Here is a 21,182-nt window from a genome sequence, read left to right on the forward strand (position 1 = left end):
AAAGCTTATATCCTGGTGCCCCAAACTCATGACTGTTGATGTGCACATGTGATAATCCAGGTAAGGAATGTATCAATGTGCATCACAATTTATACATTGTGACTTTAGTATGTGTTAAATATATTTAAAAACCAACTAATATTTAATATCATTATATTTTATTAATTCTCCTATCTTCTAGAAAAAAAAATACTTGCAGTAGAAAAATTACCAAAAATATTGCCTTGTACAGAGCCTCATATTAATCTAATACATTATTATTTCAGCAGATGAAACTATTTTAATTAAACCACATTTCTCTATGAAGTAATGAATTCAGTTTAATACCTATCTATAAACATGGTGAACTACCATGTGGATTAGGGTTGTAGTATTGTAGTAGTCTACGCCAAATCTTACTTTTAGTAGCAGCAAGAGTTTAGCCAACGGGACAGAATGGATTCCTAAACTTAGCCATTTAGTCCCTTTTGGTTTGAACCAATTTAATTGAAGTTTAGGTTGAGTTTACCGGTTTTCAGAATAGGGTTGCCTGAGCTATAATGAGGGAGATGTGGAAGATATGGAAAAAAGAAGGTGGAGCAACCCAAATAAGATAAAAGTATGTAGGACTATATCCTATATGAAGGTGTGTAGATTGGGTTCTTCACAAGGTTAGATAGAGTCTCTGAGATGTGCGAGGAGACCCTGTGTACATTACCACTGCGCCCCTTCCCGGCCTGTATGGGCACCGCAGCGGAAGGACAGAGGAGTGCTGAAGTTCCCTGCTACCAATCCTTGTCACTGACGCCACACTTTGTACCGGGGCTGACAGCTAATAAGGCAAACAGGCCTTTACAGCGAGGAGTATGTACTGAAAAAGAGGCCTTCATGACCTCGAAACATATATATGTGCTGGTTTTGAAATCAACACAGAAGTTAAGCAATAATAAAATTGTGTACTCATATAAGTCCACAGGTTTCCCCTTATACCCGGTTTTTAAACATTTTTTTGGTATATAATGAGGGAGATGTCAGATCTTGTGCAGATAGAACTGTGATAGGCTCAATTCTTTTATTCTCAAACCTTCTCTGTAAAGTTGGGCGTTAAATCTGGTTAGTTTCTGTTTACAAGCTAACATTTGCACTTTGGGTTCATGTCATTCACAAGACCATCTTTCAAGCTGCCAAGAATCTACCGCAGCCAGAAGGTGGGCTACCATACAGTCCTGCATAGGCATTCATGTAATAACTTCCCTGGTAATGCCATCACTATGTATATATTAACCTGCCACCAATCATATCAAGTATCCACATAGGACTGAGGATTAGGGAGCCTTTTTTAAAGACGCAAGTGAGCACAGTAGATGCCATGGTCAGGTGAGAAGCCGCCTTTGGCTACTCTTCTTACCTAGCATGGAATCCTAGAATGGTAGAGTTGGAAGGGACCTCCAGGGTCATCGAGTCATAGCCCCTATTCAATGCAGGATCAGTAAATCATCCCAGCCTCTGTTTGAAAACCTCCATTGAAGAATAACTCCCATGGCAACCTGTTCCACTCATTGATCACCCTCACTGTCAGAAAGTTTTCTCAAATATCTAATCTGTGTCCCCTCCCTTTCAGTTTCATCCCATTGCTTCTAGTCTTTCCTTTTGTAATACCTACACATATATGTATGAAGGTAGCAGTATTGTGTAAAAGTACCTTTACCCGGGACATCTAAAATGACTGAATAAACTCCCAGAAGTAGAAATTCAAATGACAGTTGTTCAGTGTTAATATGGCAAGGGAGCACAGTAGATGCCATGGTCGGGTAAGAAGCCACCTTTGGCTACTCTTCTCACCTAGCATGGAATCCTAAAATAGTAGAGTTGGAAGGGACCTCTAGGTTAATCGAGTCGTATCCCTACTCAATGCAGGATCACAAAATCATCCCAGCCTCTGTTTGAAGACTTCCATTGAAGGACAACTCCCATGGCAACCTGTTCCACTCATTGATCACCCTCACTGTCAGAAAGTTTTCTCTAATATCTAATCTGTGTCTCCTCCCTTTCAGTTTCATCCCATTACTTCTAGTCTTTCCTTGTGCAATACCTACACATATATGAATGAAGGTAGCAGTATTGTGTAAAGGTACCTTTACCCGGGACAACTAAAACGACTGAATAAACTCCCAGAAGAACAAATTCAAATGACAGTTGTTCAGTGTTAATATGGCCACCCACAGACTGACTAATGATAAGTCACTGGTTGTTTTGTTTCAGCTTAGTAAAACAATAGTCGCTAGTTGAGCAACAGTGGTCTAGTATAAAGTCACAGTCATTTGTATTTGAATGACTTGCGAACGAACTTGCATGGAGAGCCCCTCGATGAACAATATCTCAGCAAACAAATAATGAACAATCATCGCTCTGCTTAAAAGCAAATGAATGACTGTCATTCCTACATTTCAATGACTTTCCTGGGTGACTATCGGAATGATAGTTGCTTCGTATAAAGGTATGTTTCCTCTTTTTCAAGTGGACATTTTTTAGATGTATTGTTAATGAGTATTCCAGTATATTGATGCTTTCCTTTATAATAATGGTTACCTAGGTGACTTTGTTTACTGACCTATTTTTTTTCTTATCGTACCATTTATTGTATATCGAATGCATTTGCGCAAATTCCGATACATATTGCAAACCAGTTGAGTACATTGAGTTTTAAGCTCAGAACTGCTTTTACCTGTACTATATATGACATAGTACATTCTTACCGAACATCGGAAGGATCTTCAGTCACCAGAACATCTGTTTTGCAGCTGGCCAATGGACTGATTGACAACTCCATAGGGGGAACAACAAAACTTTTGCTAACTGGAAGCCATACTCCTTGCCCCAAACTGTAGGTCGACCTGCAAAAAACAGGAACAGTGTTAAAGATTTTTCTTGGCATACTTCTTGTTATACAGAGACGTTACAAGTTAACAACAGTTGAGGTTCCTTAAGCTCTGACCACCACTGACTTCATAAATATATGAAGCCTGTGCACGATAGGGCCCTATAGGCAAGGTGGCTGACCACCAGCAAGAGAAAATCAGTCTACTAGACTGTTGTTGAAGACTTGTATTAAAGCGACTCTCTGGTTTCAGGACAAAGTTTAGTGCTTGGACCGGAGAAGGCAGCTATATTACCTGCTGGTCTTCTGTGCCGATGCCTCTCTGATCCATTAGTTCTGGCCAAGATGGCTGACACGTTCTTCAGACTAGCTAATTCCCACAATGCAGTGGTAGTATTAGACTATCAATGCACTATACCTGCTCTCTGATTGCCCAGCACTGCTTATGAGATCAGTGTTCACCAAACAGAGTGCAGTGCACAATGTGTAGTAGGTAGCTAGAAAATTGAAGCAGCCAACTTGGATGGCTGGCTGAAAATTGGATTCTGAACCAGCAGATTGGAGGAACATTGGGAGATAAGAACAACAACAGGTAATATAGAGACAGAATTTTGTCCAAAAACTGAAGGGTGGCTTTAATGATTCTTTTATGATCTACTAAAGAAATAGGCAAAACAGTATAAGCTTTGTTAGACGATGACCACCTAGCAGAACAGCTGTGGGACTGCAAAGGAGCCACACACAATCCCTGGAAAGGGACTCTTCATCCCTCACTGATACCTCCATTTAGGGGTATATTTATATGAGTGATATTCGCTTACGAGCTCCATCCGATTGCGATATGCCCATTGATTTCCATGAGTTTGCGTACACTTTTCTGTTGCACCATGTCCTATTTTTGAGCAATTTCGCTACGTGAGTCTCCCATTATTTCCTATGGAAGCTTGAAAAAAATTGCATTGCACTCGCATGCCATATGATTTGCATGTGAGTGCAATGCGTTTGTTACTATTTTAACTATTGGGAGAATATGCAAATTTTTTCACGTGCGTGAAAAACAAATGTACAGCTGCGTGATTCATGTATTTTTAAGGCATCAAAGATGCATGAATGTCGCATGCAAAAGGAATGCGATATAGGTCCAGTTTTCTCTGACCTATATTGCACTTGCCCGTGTAAATACAGCCTTCATATACATGCATAGTAACATAGTGTTGTAGTGGTTCTGGGAACTGTTCCTTTCTAGTAATCTGGTTCAGGTCTTGTATTGGTTTCTTCATCTTCTGATCTGGTTGGAGTGGTATTAGATGAGATGCATGGTCTCACTTGTGAGTAATTTGGGAGGAGTCTTTAACCTGGCCTTGTGCTTAGCTCAGTGCTGATTATTTTCAGTCTTCCTCTGACTGTGGTGGAAGTCAGAGTTTGGTGCTGGATCTCCTGTTTTCCTGATCCTTAACTAAGCTAATTACTAAAGTTACCATTGTTGATATCTTGTTCTCTGTGGTTTACTCCTCTCCCACATTAGGTCTGTTAGTGGCCTAGGTTGATGGTCAGGTTCGCCCTTGTTAGGGTGGGTTATCTGCGTATAGGCAGTTCCCTTTCCAGAGTAAAGAGCTTACAGGGACAGTGTTTCACTGGTGTCTGTTTTCTTTATTGCTTACCACTTTTTTGCATGCACTTGTGGTCTGTTTGTTCACGGCCCATGAGTCTTTCAGGTTTTCAGATCCAACGCCTCCTGATTTGATGTGACACATAGTATGTAGAGATGAGCGAGTATACTCGCTAAGGCACATTACTTGAGCGAGTAGTGCCTTAGCCGAGTATCTCCCCGCTCATCTCTCTCCCTCTCTCCCCCCCCCGCTCCCCGCCACAACTCACCTGTCACCGGCCCGCAAATCTTTAGAGACGAGCGGGGAGATACTCGGCTAAGGCACTACTCGCTTGAGTAATGTGCCTTAGCGAGTATACTGGCTCATCTCTAATAGTATGTTAAATAGAGATGAGCGAGCATGCTCGTTTAGAGCAATTACTTGATCGAGCATCGCTTTTTTCGAGTAACTGCCTAATCGGGCAAAAAGATTCGGGGGGCGCCGAGGGTGAGCGAGGGGTTGCAGGGGTCGTGGGGGGGGGGGAGACAGAGAGCTCCCCCCTGTTCCGCCCTGCTACCCCCCACTCCGCCCCACCACCCCACTAATCTTTTCGCCCGAGTAGGCAGTTACTCGAAAAAAGCGATGCTTGATCGAGTAATTGTCCTAAACGAGCATGTTCGCTCATCTCTAATGGTAAACCGAAAAAACACATATGTCCATCTAGTTCAGCTGATCCCCAATGCTGATACACAGGAAGGCAAATTGCTCCAGAAGGAAGCCAAAATGGTCTACCATCCAGTGAAAAGAATACCATTGGGTGGTATGGCCAGCCCTCTAGTCTGCAATGCATCCAACACAAGTCCAAAAAAAATGTTATTCTTGAATCATCTGAATATGAAGTTGCTTTGTTTTTTTCTGCTCATGCATATTCTGTAGTTAATATGTGTTTTCTCCCTGCTGGAGGTTAGGGGCTTGTTTAATGCTGCAATTAATTTATTGTCATTTATATAAAGCACTGGCTAGTTGCATAAATTAACATGAAATTTGTGGTGAAGCCTTGTAATATGTTCTAATGAAAATGTACGCCGAAATAGGAGTCTACTGAGGATTTTAAAGAATTAACCTGTTGACTAATCAAGTGTGAAAACATATGTAAAGCCTGACCTCTTCTAATAAATATTCCTAGGATTGTAATACCTATTGTGGAAAGGAATATGAGAAGTCCTCTTATAATTTACTACCCTGTATAAAAGCAATCAGAGATAGTGCTGACATCTATTTTTCAAGTAATTTCAATTACTGTCTTTGCTGCATATAGAAGCCAAAAATCTCACAATTAGACGGTATGAGAGTTCAGCTTGTGATACTCGGTATATTAGTTAAATTAGGGTCCACGGGCAGACAAATGGATTTAAAAGTGATTTGGGTGACTCTCCAACGTGAGGTGCTAGATTTCGTGGCAGAGGTTATATAACATTGCAGGGTTGTTTGACTCGGGCTTCGTTTTATAGATGTTTTATGAAGTCGAGAATAGTATCTTCTCTTTGACGAGGACGTAGTTAGAGGTTCTCTTTTGCCTTCATCTGGATAATTGCAGCAAGGAATTATAATGAGTTAAACCTAATTGGCTTAGTCATTTAACCTGACTGCGTATCTATGTAATTATATAAGGGTCAAATAACAACTCATTGATATAATATGGCCTACTCTAACAAATGAAGGGCAGTTACACCGCAGCAGTAGACATTGGGTAATGAGAACTTGGTAATGACTGTAAAGCATACAATGGCTGTTTGTGATACCGTTTTCCTTAACAATTCTGAAAAATGTATCAATACAAAAGGAATGATATAGGTATCTCAGCTGGAATGCATGACAATTAATTAGCAAATGTTTATTTTTGAGGGTTGTTGTTAGTATCCTATTTAGGGTGCCCATATGAGTAGTAGCTGTGCCATGGTAAGTTCTGCACAGCTAATGTCGGACTGCGGTGCCTAGAGACCAAAAGTAAAATTTCTTCTGGTGGATCACTGCATGTACAGGGGGTGGATAAAAATATGGAAACACTGTACGAAATGCATGGGATTTTAATCATTAGCACTGAGCTGCCCTTTTGACCCCTGCTTGGCTGAGAGTTTTCCCACCAAATTTGTGTTTACCTCACCTCTTGCCCTGCTCTGGGTGATTTTGGGAGCCAGCTGGTAACAGCAGCTGATTGGCTCAAACCCCTGACCAATGGAATCTTGTTGCTTGGGCAGATGTTCACTTCTGCCCAGCAGTTTCTGTGTCATATTACCTCCACTTAAGTTACATGGGATTTTAAATCATATTTTTCAATAGGACATGTAGAGACCGATTTTAAGGCATGCATTTAACACAGTGTTTGCATATTTTTGTCCACCCACTGTAAAAATTATAGTTTTTGCAGTTCGCAAATTTCCGGGTGCCACATTCTCCATGCATGTTAATTTGTATGTGGTCCTGTGTCCACTGAAGTATATAGGTATGCGGTAAGTAGAAATTTGTGGACTCCCATTCACTCGATCATTAAAGGGGTTTTGTCATTCATATAAAAAACATTCTATACTCACCTATTCCTCCTCGGGCAAACTCCTTATTGCATCTAATCCCTGGTGATTTTCTCCGATCCCCCGGGTCACCTCATCTTTAACTGGCCGGATCCTCTTGTTATAAAGCATCCATTCCTTGCAGTCTTCTTCCTGCCTGGCAATGTACACTACGTCACTTTGATGTAGCGTTCACTGCCTAGGAAAGACTGCCGATCTATTGCAGAGACAGCATGCATGTGCAGTCTCAGTGATAGCTCGGCACTCGCTGTTAGGCTCTGAATGCTACATCACTAGTGACGTAGCGTACATTGCCTGGCAGGAAGAAGACTGCAAAGAATAAACGCTTCATTACAGGAAGCAGAAGAATTAGCCAGCTTGCGGTGAGGTGACTCAGGGGGACTGCAGAACACAGTAAAAGATCATTGGCGAGAAAATGCAGTAAGCAGACTGCCTGGGGAGGAATAGGTGAGAATTTTTTTTTCAATGACAGAACGCCTTTAAGGTTTAGAGAGTTGGCATTTATGGCATATCCTGTAAAGGGCAAGGCCACACTATGGCAGAAAACTGCACTGACATTTAAGTTTTATCATAAAATGGTACAATTTTCAAATGTTTAATGGCTGCATGGTTTTGCAAGAGAAGAGCAGTTTTACCTGTAAACACTAGCAATTAATTTGAAAATAATGCCAATGTGTGGAACAACCAAACATCAACGTGGTATTCCTGTGACTTCCCCCTTAAAAAGGTAGTTTGTGGATATTGGCTGACCTCCCATTGTGCCTAGATGTCACCTCAGCCAGCCTTTGTGTCTATATAAACAGAAAAACCATCCAGATTACATGGATGTATAGTATATAGATGCTGTATGCTGCCTATCTGTAGTGAGTGTACTGTGCCATGTACCATTCATTCAAGATTGGGGGTCTTGGGACCCACTTTAGCACAGGAAAAAAGCAAAAAGGGGTCTCTCCACTGGACTCCTTTTGCTGTACTAATTCTGAGTGCCCCACAGGTGATACAGCTGGTCTTGTAAGAAGCATATGAAGTTGACAATATTCTCGACTTCAAGATTTCAAAGGTAAAGGCCTGATAAAGGCGCGGTCCGACGCTGAAAAATGTCACTGCTGACTCTCCCTTAATTGTGTTTGAATGCACCCAACACCCGTCACCTTTTCTTCTCTTCTGCCACAATGGCTCAGGGCCCATCAGGGGATTCAATGGTTCACCTGTGGGCCAGTTGGAGTCTGCACACAGCTGAGAACTGAGGAGCAGAAGCCATAGAGGTTTACTGTAGGTTGATGCCGTTTCACAGTGAGTTCAGGTGTAACACATAACTTTTATGTGCTTCACGTGTATTTGCAGCAAAACAGCGGCAAGCTAACAAAAACCATACGCGGATTTTGGCCATGCGACAATTACTGCGGCACAACTCCTATGTGATCAGGCACTCCTAAATTGGTTGTCTGGCACTAGAAGATGATTCTTTCTTTCCAGAAACAGAGCAGCATGGAGCTTGTCCATTATGACAGCTCATCTCCATTCGAGTGAGTAGTTCTGAGCTGCAATACCAACCAGTCCATTGTCAAGAGCAGCTTTGTCTCTATGAAGAAGGCAGAGCCTTTTTTCTGCTCTAGAAACAAGTATTGTACTGATGCTTTTCTTAAAATTAGGAACGTTGAATTCAAACTTATTGCCACTACTGTGTTCTTTTCAAGGATCCTTTATTATTTAGAATGAAAAATCACCAATTGATAAGTGCAACAAAGTAACATTAATAATAAGGATGGTACAAAGAACTGTCACACGTTAATATCTGAAGGCTAAAGGACTGGGGGTCTTGGCGCTGCTCCCCAATGATGTTCACAAGACTGTTGGATAAAATATCTAACTTCTCTTTTATTAAATAAATTGAAAACCAGAAGGTGTGCATTTCAGGGTGAACCCCCTCATCAGTCAAGCTCTGTGATACATCACTCTTGAGGCTGGGGGATGTGGACCAAAAAGTGCTGGTGGTATCAAGAGTGTAAGTAGCCAGGACTGGGAGCACCAGGAGAAGTTGTGATGTGCTCAGCAATAATAACTGTACAGTGGGTTGCACTACAAAAATCCTATAAACAACCCGCCAGTTTTGGTTCAAAATTCTGTTGAGGGAGAAGTGAGGAAGAAGGGTATCTCTCCTGCAGATGTTCTTCTCTGCTACCATTTTGAACCTCCAGTTCCTGGCTCTATTTTCGGTCGTCCAATATGGCTGCAGAAATTTTCTAACTATCTAATGACCCTTTTACACCAAATGAGAACCCTTATGATTTTCGTTTGCCCAAGCGAATGAACTGGTGACGTAATCACCAGCTCACTTGCGCTCAAGCAGCCTGTTTGGACAGTCAAGTCATAGTCGCAAATCATGAACAGGTACAGGTCACCTAGCAACTGTCAGGGGAGTGATTAGCCACGCTTACCAAGAATAGACTGCCTGTGATTAGTATTTTGGATCCCCATCACAAGTTGAGCTAGCTTGGCAGTATAAAAGGTAAAAAGTGGGTGGAGTTAGTCAGTCCATGATAGTAGTCTTTTCAGTCCAGCTGAGCATAGACTGAAGGAGAAAACCAGTGTGGTGGAAAGTTGAACATCTAAAGTGTGAGTACTCAACAGCTACGTTTTAGTAACAGAGGAGAGAGAGAAGATGAGAGTAAAAGGAGATCTGTCATTCCTAGGGGCTAATCAAAAAGGAAAGCAAGTCGGTCAGAATCAGGTCCAGCCAGGGAACAGAGCAACACACAGAGGATAAATGTATTTCCCTGTATCAAGTCCCTGAGGATCTGGAGAAGTAATTAATGCCTGTAGCTGTAACCGTTTCTACTAAAATCTGTCAATGTGAACTATATGCAACAAGTCAAGTTTATCCCTCATCTGCTCTTGAAGAACAAAACAGTTTTGGTTCACTGTACAGCCAGACTCTTGGAGTCACTTCCCACCACCTATTACATCATCAACATCTGCACTGAAGTACCACACTAAGCACTCCAGGCAGGACAGAGGTTGTTCCCCTGTGTTTGTTTAGTTCTCCACTTGTTTATGTTTATTATTTTGTTCTTATTATGTTTATTATTTTGCTCAGAACAGGTCCCAACCTGTACACAGACTGGCATCATGACAAAATAATATCTTCCTCTACCCGTCTCCACGGGTAGCGCCCAACTGGGGTATCACCACTTTTCCCTGCCCGGGCAGCACGTAGTGAGAACTGTCAAATTTTGCCACTGTGTAGCATCACGTTTACTACCTTGCCGGGGGAGCCATCGTGATTATCATCTTGAATTTCCCTCGCTGCTTAACCCTTACTAGGTCTGGCATGTTGCACAAGTAATTTACAGCCTCCTCCCATTAGTCTAAGTACAGAATTTTATCCTGACATCACAGAGTTACTGTGTCTGGCACACAGAACTGAATACAGACAAGATAGCTGCACCAGCAGCTTGCATGTAGTCATACAGAAAATGAACAACAACACCAAGCATTTTGGGAAAGGTCTGGGAGTTAAAATAGGAAGCTGATTGCAAATCCACTCAAGCTGCGTGGATTTGCAAGCTTGAGGGGATTTGCAATCAACTTCCTATTTTAACTCCCAGACCTTTCTCAGAATGCTTGGTTTTGTTGTTCATTTCCTGTATGACTGCATGCAAGCTGCTGGTGCAGCTATCTTGTCTGTATTCAGTTCTTTGTGTATTCTTAGCTGGATTATTCTGTGTCTTTGGGAGTTCCCAGCTCTCTGTGTGTTTTACTGCTGGGTTCTTGTTTGTCTATCTATTCCCTGTATTTGGTCTCTGCATAGGACTGCCTCCGGTTCCCACCTTACGTCCACTCCTCCGTATTTGTGCAGCTCAATGCTACTGACTCAGACTTCCCTACCTACCTGGTGAGGATAGGAATTCAAAGAGTCAGGGAAAGGAAGGGCGGCCTGGATCTCTCCACCTTCAGGAGTATCTCCAGGTAAGGGTTATCTTAGCCCATCTAAGTTCAGGATAAGACCCATTCTTGTCCTTTGTACCAAGTCCCCACATTTGCACAGTCTTTGCCTCGGTGTCAGATGTCTATCCTGCCAGTTGGTTCCACTCGGTAAGACGACACGGTGGATCCACAACTGAACCCTAAGAAACATGATGACTGCAGGCTGGACAGCATGTACAAGCTAAGGCCATTCTCACACATGCACCTTTTACCGTGATTACCACAGCGTTTTGAACGCCACGATGATCATGGTATAATGCTCCCATTGATTTCAATGGGGCCTCGCAGACATGCATTTTCTAACGCTGCGATTTTTGAGTGATGTCTACTCTATTTTACTGTGTTTAGTGCATCTCATCACCCATCATAATGTTAGGGGGCGCTAAATTCTGCTGTCGGAGGCAAAAAACAGTGTCCAAAAAAGAAAGTAAAATAGTGGCAAAGCGCCGCAATCAAAATCACGGCATTTTGTCGGCCCCATGTGTGAGAGTGGCCTAACAGATTGACTTTAAATAATGTCTTGCAGATTTAAACACGAAGAGTCCCTGGAGGCACTAGCATCATCTCCAAATATCACTGCACCATAATTCTTAGTTCATTTGACACTTTACATTTTGCCACATCCACCGGACCAAAGGGCACCTATATTAAGCTAATACACTGTTGTATAACTCAGTGGGCCAAGATCCACTACCAGGAGGCCCAACTCCAACTGTCCCATAGCAGCTATTATTTCAATACTGCTCCTTCTGTAATTATCATCTCAAAATATCCTGCCTCCAAGGACCTTTTCCCTGCTACCAAAATGTGGACATCCAATGCATTCCACCAATACCTATAAATAAAAAATACTCTGATTTCCCTAGGATTAAGTAATAAAACTAAATAAGAGAGTTAATAAGGAAGGGTGGATGGGATTAATCTCTGGGGTCTGCTGCACACTGCCCGTCGCCTCCTGCCCTTCTCCATAAGTAATCCCCTGAAACTCCTACCAACACACACCATTGAGCTTGACCCGTTCTTCTCTTATGCTCCTATAAAGCTGACCACACTCAATTCCCAATATTAAACCCTTCCTTTCTATTAACATCTGGCTCCCTAAGCTATTTTTTCTCTTTAATGTGGTTGTCTAGTTGTAAACTATTCAACAATATCCTGCCTATCTGGAGAATGCCTGCTAATCAGTTGTTGGCCAGGCCAGTGTACTCCTGCATTGAGCTGATTTCTGCAGGAAGTAGACAGCTCCATTCCCACTGCAGTGGCCAGGCTTGGTATTGCAGGCAAGGTTCTCAGTGGGTGCTTTGCCTGTAATACCAAGCCTGGCCACTGCAGTGGGAATGGAGCTGTGTTTTTCCTTGGAAATCAACTCCATTCATGTGCACATCAGCCTGGCAAAAAGCTGATCAGTATCATATGGATAGACCATCATTAGTTTACAACTTGATAATCCCTTTAACCCTACTATCAAGCCGCCCCCGTGGCTCTCATTTACGTAGCATGCAATATTACAATAGGAAGGGTGAATAATCCATACCCTACATCTTTAACAGGGACCCTACCCCCCTTACTGTAATTGTAAGAAGCACAATTATTGCTATATCCTAAGATTCAATGGATCCTAGGGGGGATTGAAAACCTCTTCCTGTACTTTTTCACGGTCCTAATGGTGCTATGACTTTGAATTTACTGCAAAAAATAATTCAGACTTCTATTACAGAGAAATATGACTGCTTTTGTTCCTGATAACTGCTCCTGTTTTCAGACTGATAGGAGCTTTTATTATAAGAACAAGGCACTGCTCTCCAAATAGCACAGAGGAGCCGCACACCTCGTAACAGTATGCAGTGTGTATTTGGCTGATCTCCTCTAGGCTGTCTTTTTTTTACACCTGGGCTCCCTCTCGTCTAAAAAGAACGAGCATTTATAGAATTAATGAGTTCCCAGCTGTCTACTATTTTAGACACAAAAAGCAAAGTCGACAGAGAACTAGCAAAATATAATGAAATGTGCTAAGAGAAGCATAAGTATCTAATGAAGCAACATATAAAAACATCTATGGCCCTACTATAAGTTATCAAGTAAATTCATCCAAAGGAGGCACCAAAAAGCAGCACACTTGGCTTGTAAAACATCAAAAAACACCAAATAACAATGACTGTTGCAATAAAAACCAGATGGAATATAGAGAATAGGGGACTATTTCACAGTGCTATCAAGAATTTCGAAGGATACTGTGTCGTAAGAATACATAGACATTAACATAAAAAGCAAGTCACCTCTGCTCTTATACATGATTTGAAGTATCAAAGCTTTAGGGAATGTATCTGGGCGCATCCAAATACATGAGAAAGGAGGATTATAAGAAAGTGGTGGAATGGTGCAATGACTTGTAGTTACACACAGTAATTTGGAGCCATCTCACTATATAGATTAACATATGATGAGCAAACAGCTACTGTAGGTTTCGCTCAACATTCGCTCAACATCGGTGTCAAAGGAGCAGTTTTTACCATCACTTTCCAAGAAGCCATGGCTAAAGGTATTGGTCAATATTTAGTCAGATCTATAGATGAGCGAGCACGTTCGGATAAGGCAGGGGGTGAGCGGGGGGCGGGCGTGTAGTGGGGGGGGGAAGAAAAAAGAGAGAGATCTTTCTCACTCGCTCTTCCGAGCCTGCTCGGACGAGAATGCAGTTACTCGAAAAGAGTGATGCTCGCTCGAGTAACTGCCTTATCCGAGCGTGCTCGCTCATCTCTAGCTCAGATCCCTTTTCTACCTTTGCCCAACACATGTGTTCACTGTTCAGACAACTAAAGGAGACCCTACTTGTCCTCCACTATGATGGTGAGGAAAGTTAAAAATTCTTGGAAGATAAAGAGAAAGCAAAAGTTGATAGGAACATGGGGAAAACGGTTCTCTTGACCATACCAAAAGTCATCTTCAAGCTGAGTTACTTCATTCACTCAATGATCAGTACACGCGGGGGGCGTGGCTTGAACAGGCACCGGAACGGCAGCAACTTTCTAGGCTCCATTCGGCAGTGGCACTATTAGCTACTTAAAGCACTCACCGGAGAATCGCTGCACACCTAAAAGCTGCAGGAAGACTCCAAGACTCCAGTGATGTCCAGGAGAAGAGCTTCTAAGCAGGCTCCAGCGAGACTGGAGTCCTTCTTCACAGCGCGCGGACCCGCTCCAGCAATGGCCGCCGAGGTGATACTAACTCCCGCTCTTTCAGAGCCGGAGCTTAATATAAGCAGCTGGGCTGCCGAGGAAGAAGAAATACAGGAGAGAGCGCTGTATACAGCAGAAAAGATCGGCGACAGCACCCAGCAGGACCCCATATCATCTGACAGCACAAGGTCAGTACAGAGGGGAAAAAATAACCCCGAGCTCTCCCCACTCAAAATGGCGCCGGCCACGCTACAGTTTTAGGGCAGATCACCTACCAGTAGCCCTGCAAAGCAAAGACAAAAAATGTCTGCAGAAGAGGGAAAAGAGGGAGAGATGAACTATCCTAACGAGAGTGTGGGGGAGGGAGAGTTAATTAATAGAGATGAGCGAACACCAAAATGTTCGGGTGTTCGTTATTCGTAACGAACTTCCCGTGATGCTCGAGGGTTCGTTTCGAACAACGAACCCCATTGAAGTCAATGGGCGACCAGAACATTTTTGTATTTTGCCGATGCTCGCTAAGGTTTTCATGTGTGAAAATCTGGGCAATTCAGGAAAGTGATGGGAATGACACAGTGACGGATAGGGCAGGCGAGGGGCTACATGTTGGGCTGCATCCTAAGTTCACAGGTCCCACTATTAAGCCACAATAGCGGCAAGAGTGGGCCCCCCCCCCCCCTCCCAACAACTTTTACTTCTGAAAAGCGCTCATTAGCATGGCATACCTTTGCTAAGCACCACACTACCTCCAACAAAGCACAATCACTGCCTGCATGACACTCCACTGCCACTTCTCCTGAGTTACATGCTGCCCAACCGCACCCCCTCCCCCCCACAGCGCACACCAAAGTGTCCCTGCGCAGCCTTCAGCTGCCCTCATGCCACACCACGCTCATGTCTATTTAGAATTGCGTCTGCCATGACGAGGGACCGCAGGCATACACTGCAGAGGTTGGCACGGCTAGGCAGCGACCCTCTTTAAAAGTGGCGGAGCGATAGCCCACAATGCTGTACAGAAGCAATGAGAAATAGAATCCTGTGCCACCGCCATCTGGAGCTGCACACGTGGGCATAGCAATGGGGAACCTATGTGCCACACACTATTCATTCTGTCAAGGTGTCTGCATGCCCCAGTCAGACCGGGCTTTTTAATTCATAGACACAGGCAGGTACAACTCCCTATTGTGAAGTCCCTGTCGACCCACAGCATGGGTGGCTCCCTGGAACCCACCGGCGGTACACAGAAATATCCCATTGCATTGCCCAACACAGCTGAGGTAGTAATGTCGTGCGTAATACAGGTGGGCTTCGGCCCACACTGCATGCCCCAGTCAGACTGGGATTCTTTACAAGTGGACACATGTAGGTTTAACTCCCTGTGGACCCACTGCCTGGGTGGGTGCCAGGAAGCCACCGGCGGTACATAGAAATATCCCATTGCATTGCCCAACACAGCTGAGGTAGTAATGTCGTGCGTAATACAGGTGTGCTTCGGCCCACACTGCATGCCCCAGTCAGACTGGGATTCTTTACAAGTGGACACATGTAGGTTTAACTCCCTGTGGACCCACTGCCTGGGTGGGTGCCAGGAAGCCACCGGCGGTACATAGAAATATCCCATTGCATTGCCCAACACAGCTGAGGTAGTAATGTCGTGCGTAATACAGGTGGGCTTCGGCCCACACTGCATGCCCCAGTCAGACTGGGATTCTTTACAAGTGGACACATGTAGGTTTAACTCCCTGTGGACCCACTGCCTGGGTGGGTGCCAGGAAGCCACCGGCGGTACATAGAAATATCCCATTGCATTGCCCAACACAGCTGAGGTAGTAATGTCGTGCGTAATACAGGTGTGCTTCGGCCCACACTGCATGCCCCAGTCAGACTGGGATTCTTTACAAGTGGACACATGTAGGTTTAACTCCCTGTGGACCCACTGCCTGGGTGGGTGCCAGGAAGCCACCGGCGGTACATAGAAATATCCCATTGCATTGCCCAACACAGCTGAGGTAGTAATGTCGTGCGTAATACAGGTGGGCTTCGGCCCACACTGCATGCCCCGGTCAGACGGGTTCTTTAGAAGTGTACAGATGTATTAAAAACTCAGTGTGCACCTACAGCATGGGTGGCTCCCTGGAACCCACCGGCGGTACACAAAAATATCCCATTGCATTGCCCAACACAGCTGAGGTAACGTCAGCTGTAATGCAGGTGGGCTAAAAATTAATTTGATTACACTGTAGGCGAGGGCCCACACAAATTGCTGTATCAACAGTACTAATGTACATCCCAAAAATTGGCCATGGCCAGCCAAGAGGGCAGGTGAAACCCATTAATCGCTTTGGTTAATGTGGCTTAAGTGGTAACTAGGCCTGGAGGCAGCCCAGTGTAACGAAAAATTGGTTCAAGTTAAAGTTCCAATGCTTTTAAGCGCATTGAAACTTATAAAAATTGTTCTGAAAAATTATTTGAGTGAGCCTTGTGGCCCTAAGAAAAATTGCCCGTTCAGCGTGATTACGTGAGGTTTCAGGAGGTGGAGCAGGAGGAGGAGGAGGAGGAATATTAGACACAGATTGATGAAGCAGAAATGTCCCCGTTTTGGATGGTGAGAGAGAACGTAGCTTCCATCCGCGGGTGCAGCCTACGTATTGCTTACGTATCGCTGCTGTCCGCTGGTGGAGAACAGAAGTCTGGGGAAATCCAGCCTTTGTTCATCTTGATGAGTGTTAGCCTGTCGGCACTGTCGGTTGACAAGCGGCTACGCTTATCTGTGATGATTCCCCCAGCCGCACTAAACACCCTCTCCGACAACACGCTAGCCGCAGGACAAGCAAGCACCTCAAGGGCATACAGGGCTAGTTCAGGCCACGTGTCCAGCTTCGACACCCAGTAGTTGTAGGGGGCAGAGGCGTCACCAAGGATGGTCGTGCGATCCGCTACGTACTCCCTCACCATCCTTTTGCAGTGCTCCCGCCGACTCAGCCGTGACTGGGGAGCGGTGACACAGTCTTGGTGGGGAGCCATAAAGCTGGCCAGGCCCTTAAAGACTGTTGCACTGCCTGGGATGTACATGCTGCTCGATCTACGCACATCCCCTGCAACATGGCCCTCGGAACTGCGCCTTCTGCCACTAGCGCTGTCGGCTGGGAATTTTACCATCAGCTTGTCCGCAAGGGTCCTGTGGTATAGCAACACTCTCGAACCCCTTTCCTCTTCGGGAATCAGAGTGGGCAGGTTCTCCTTATACCGTGGATCGAGCAGTGTGTACACCCAGTAATCCGTCGTGGCCAGAATGCGTGCAACGCGAGGGTCACGAGAAAGGCATCCTAACATGAAGTCAGCCATGTGTGCCAGGGTACCTGTACGCAACACATGGCTGTCTTCACTAGGAAGATCACTTTCAGGATCCTCCTCCTCCTCCTCCTCCTCCTCAGGCCATACACGCTGAAAGGATGACAGGCAATCAGCCGGTGTACCGTCAGCAGCGGGCCAAGCTGTCTCTTCCCCCTCCTCCTCATCCTCCTCATGCTCCTCCTCCTCCTCCTGTACGCGCTGAGAAATAGACAGGAGGGTGCCCTGACTATCCAGCGGCATACTGTCTTCCCCCGCCCCCGTTTCCGAGCGCAAAGCAGCTGCCTTTATGGTTTGCAGGGAATTTCTCAAGATGCATAGCAGAGGAATGGTGACGCTAATGATTGTAGCATCGCCGCTCACCACCTGGGTAGACTCCTCAAAATTACCAAGGACATGGCAGATGTCTGCCAACCAGGCCCACTCTTCTGAAAGGAATTGAGGAGGCTGACTCCCACTGCGCCGCCCATGTTGGAGTTGGTATTCGACTATAGCTCTCCGTTGTTCATAGAGCCTGGCCAACATGTGGAGCGTAGAGTTCCACCGTGTGGGCACGTCGCACAGCAGTCGGTGCACTGGCAGCTTAAAGTGATGTTGCAGGGTGCGCAGGGTGGCAGCGTCCGTGTGGGACTTGCGGAAATGTGCGCAGAGCCGGCGCGCCTTTACGAGCAGGTCTGACAAGCGTGGGTAGCTTTTCAGAAACCGCTGAACCACCAAATTAAAGACGTGGGCCAGGCATGGCACGTGCGTGAGGCTGCCAAGCTGCAGAGCCGCCACCAGGTTACGGCCGTTGTCACACACGACCATGCCCGGTTGGAGGCTCAGCGGCGCAAGCCAGCGGTCGGTCTGCTGTGTCAGACCCTGCAGCAGTTCGTGGGCCGTGTGCCTCTTATCGCCTAAGCTGAGTAGTTTCAGCACGGCCTGCTGACGCTTGCCCACCGCTGTGCTGCCACACCGCGCGACACCGACTGCTGGCGACATGCTGCTGCTAACACATCTTGATTGTGAGACAGAGGAGGAGGAGGAGGAGGAGGGTGCTTTAGTGGAGGAAGCATACACCTCCGCAGATACCAGCACCGAGCTGGGGCCCGCAATTCTGGGGGTGGGTAGGACGTGAGCGGTCCCAGGCTCTGACTCTGTCCCAGCCTCCACTAAATTCACCCAATGTGCCGTCAGGGAGATGTAGTGGCCCTGCCCGCCTGTGCTTGTCCACGTGTCCGTAGTTAAGTGGACCGTGGCAGTAACCGCGTTGGTGAGGGCGCGCACAATGTTGCGGGAGACGTGGTCGTGCAGGGCTGGGACGGCACATCGGGAAAAGTAGTGGCGACTGGGAACTGAGTAGCGCGGGGCCGCCGCCTCCATGATACTTTTGAAGGACTCCGTTTCCACAACCCTATACGGCAGCATCTCAAGGCTGATGAATTTTGCGATGCGGACGGTTAACGTTTGAGCGTGCGGGTGCGTGGCGGCGTACTTGCGCTTGCGCTCGAACACTTGCGCAAGCGACGGCTGAACGGTGCGCTGAACTACACTGCTGGATGGGGCCGAGGACAGCGGAGATGAGGGTGTGGGTGCAGGCCATGAGGCGGTAGTGCCTGTGTCCTGAGAGGGGGGTTGCATCTCAGTGGCAGGTTGGGGCACAGGGGGAGAGGCAGGGGTGCAAACCGGAGACGGTGAACGGCCTTTGTCCCACCTTGCGGGGTGCTTGGCCATCATATGTCTGCGCATGGTGGTGGTGGTGAGGCTGTTGGTGTTGGCTCCCCGGCTGAGCTTTGCGCGACAAAGGTTGCACACCACTGTTCGTCGGTCGTCAGGCGTCTCTGTGAAAAACTGCCAGACCTTAGAGCACCTCGGCCTACGCAGGGTGGCATGGCGCGAGGGGGCGCTTTGGGAAACACTTGGTGGATTATTCGGTCTGGCCCTGCCTCTACCCCTGGCCACCGCACTGCCTCTTGCAACCTGCCCTGCTGATGCCCTTGACTCCCCCTCTGAAGACCTGTCCTCCTGAGTAAGCGTTGCACACCAGGTGGGGTCAGTCACCTCATCGTCCTGCTGCTCTTCCTCCGAATCCTCTGTGCGCTGCTCCCTGGGACTTACTGCCCTTACTACTACCTCACTGCAAGACAACTGTGTCTGATCGTCATCGTCCTCCTCACCCACAGAAAGTTGTTGAGACAGTTGGCGGAAGTCCCCAGCCTCTTCCCCCGGACCCCGGGAACTTTCGAATGGTTGGGCATCAGTGACGATAAACTCCTCTGGTGGGAGAGGAACCGCTGCTGCCCAATCTAAGCAGGGGCCCGAGAACAGTTCCTGGGAGTGTTCCCGCTCCTGAGCAGGTGTCATTGTAGTGGACTGAGGAGGCTGGGAGGAAGGAGGAGCAGCAGACAGAGGATTCGGATTGGCAGCAGTGGACGGCGCAGAACTGCGGGTAGACGATAGGTTGCTCGAAGCACTTTCTGCCATCCAGGACAGGACCTGCTCACACTGCTCATTTTCTAATAACCGTCTCCCGCGTGGACCCATTAATTGGGCGATGAATGTGGGGACGCCAGAAACGTGCCTCTCTCCTAATCGCGCAGCAGACAGCTGCGACACACCTGGATCAGGAGCTTGGCCTGTGCCCACACCCTCACTTGGCCCTCCGCGTCCTCGGCCACGTCCACGTCCACGTCCTCTAGGCTTACCCCTACCCCTCAGCATGCTGTATTACCAGTGATTAGATTTCCCAGGCAGGAAATAAATTGGCGCAAGACTGCAGGCCAAATATAATTTTTGCCCTTTTTGGAAAACGAAAGGCCCCACTGCCTCTAGTGAATGAATTATCTAAGTTTAATAACTGTGCTGTGTCCCTGCTTATGTGTCACAGAACGTGAGGGTAGCAGAGTTATTATAACTCTTGGAGAGCAGGTATTTTTTTTCCCAATTAAGGAAAGCAAATGGCGAACCCAGCAGTAAAGCGTAGCTGGGTGCGTATGATTTAGCAATGTTTTTCACGCAGCTCACACGTCTACACAGGCGTAAGGACGGACACAGGCTGGACAAATAGATTTGTTTTCAGTTTTTTCCCACCAACAGGCAGCACTGCGTATATTCAATGAACCTGCGAAGTTTAATAACTGCGCTGTGTCCCTGCTTATGTGTCACAGAACGTGAGGGTAGCAGAGTTATTATAACTCTTGGAGAGCAGGTATTTTTTTTTCCCAATTAAGGAAAGCAAATGGCGAACCCAGCAGTAAAGCGTAGCTGGCTGCGTATGATTTAGCAATGTTTTTCACGCAGCTCACACGTCTACACAGGCGTAAGGACGGACAGAGGCTGGACAAATAGATTTGTTTTCAGTTTTTTCCCACCAACAGGCAGCACTGCGTATATTCAATGAACCTGCGAAGTTTAATAACTGCGCTGTGTCCCTGCTTATGTGTCACAGAACGTGAGGGTAGCAGAGTTATTATAACTCTTGGAGAGCAGGTATTTTTTTTCCCAATTAAGGAAAGCAAATGGCGAACCCAGCAGTAAAGCGTAGCTGGGTGCGTATGATTTAGCAATGTTTTTCACGCAGCTCACACGTCTACACAGGCGTAAGGACGGACACAGGCTGGACAAATAGATTTGTTTTCAGTTTTTTCCCACCAACAGG

The 21,182-nt window shown here is 46.2% G+C and overlaps 1 protein-coding gene across 1 annotated transcript in view; it reads right to left on the bottom strand.

Annotated features, from left to right (window-relative positions):
* The window catches only part of ASTN2 (astrotactin 2), a 728,537-nt gene that overhangs the window by 243,423 nt on the left and 463,932 nt on the right, over nt 1-21,182 (bottom strand). Inside the window, exon 9 of the mRNA XM_066580842.1 lies at nt 2,736-2,873. Coding sequence (XP_066436939.1) covers nt 2,736-2,873 — 138 coding nt within the window. The remainder of the gene's footprint in view (nt 1-2,735; nt 2,874-21,182) is intronic.

This window comes from Eleutherodactylus coqui, chromosome 10 (assembly GCF_035609145.1).
Source record: "Eleutherodactylus coqui strain aEleCoq1 chromosome 10, aEleCoq1.hap1, whole genome shotgun sequence".
NCBI classification, from domain to species: domain Eukaryota; kingdom Metazoa; phylum Chordata; class Amphibia; order Anura; family Eleutherodactylidae; genus Eleutherodactylus; species Eleutherodactylus coqui.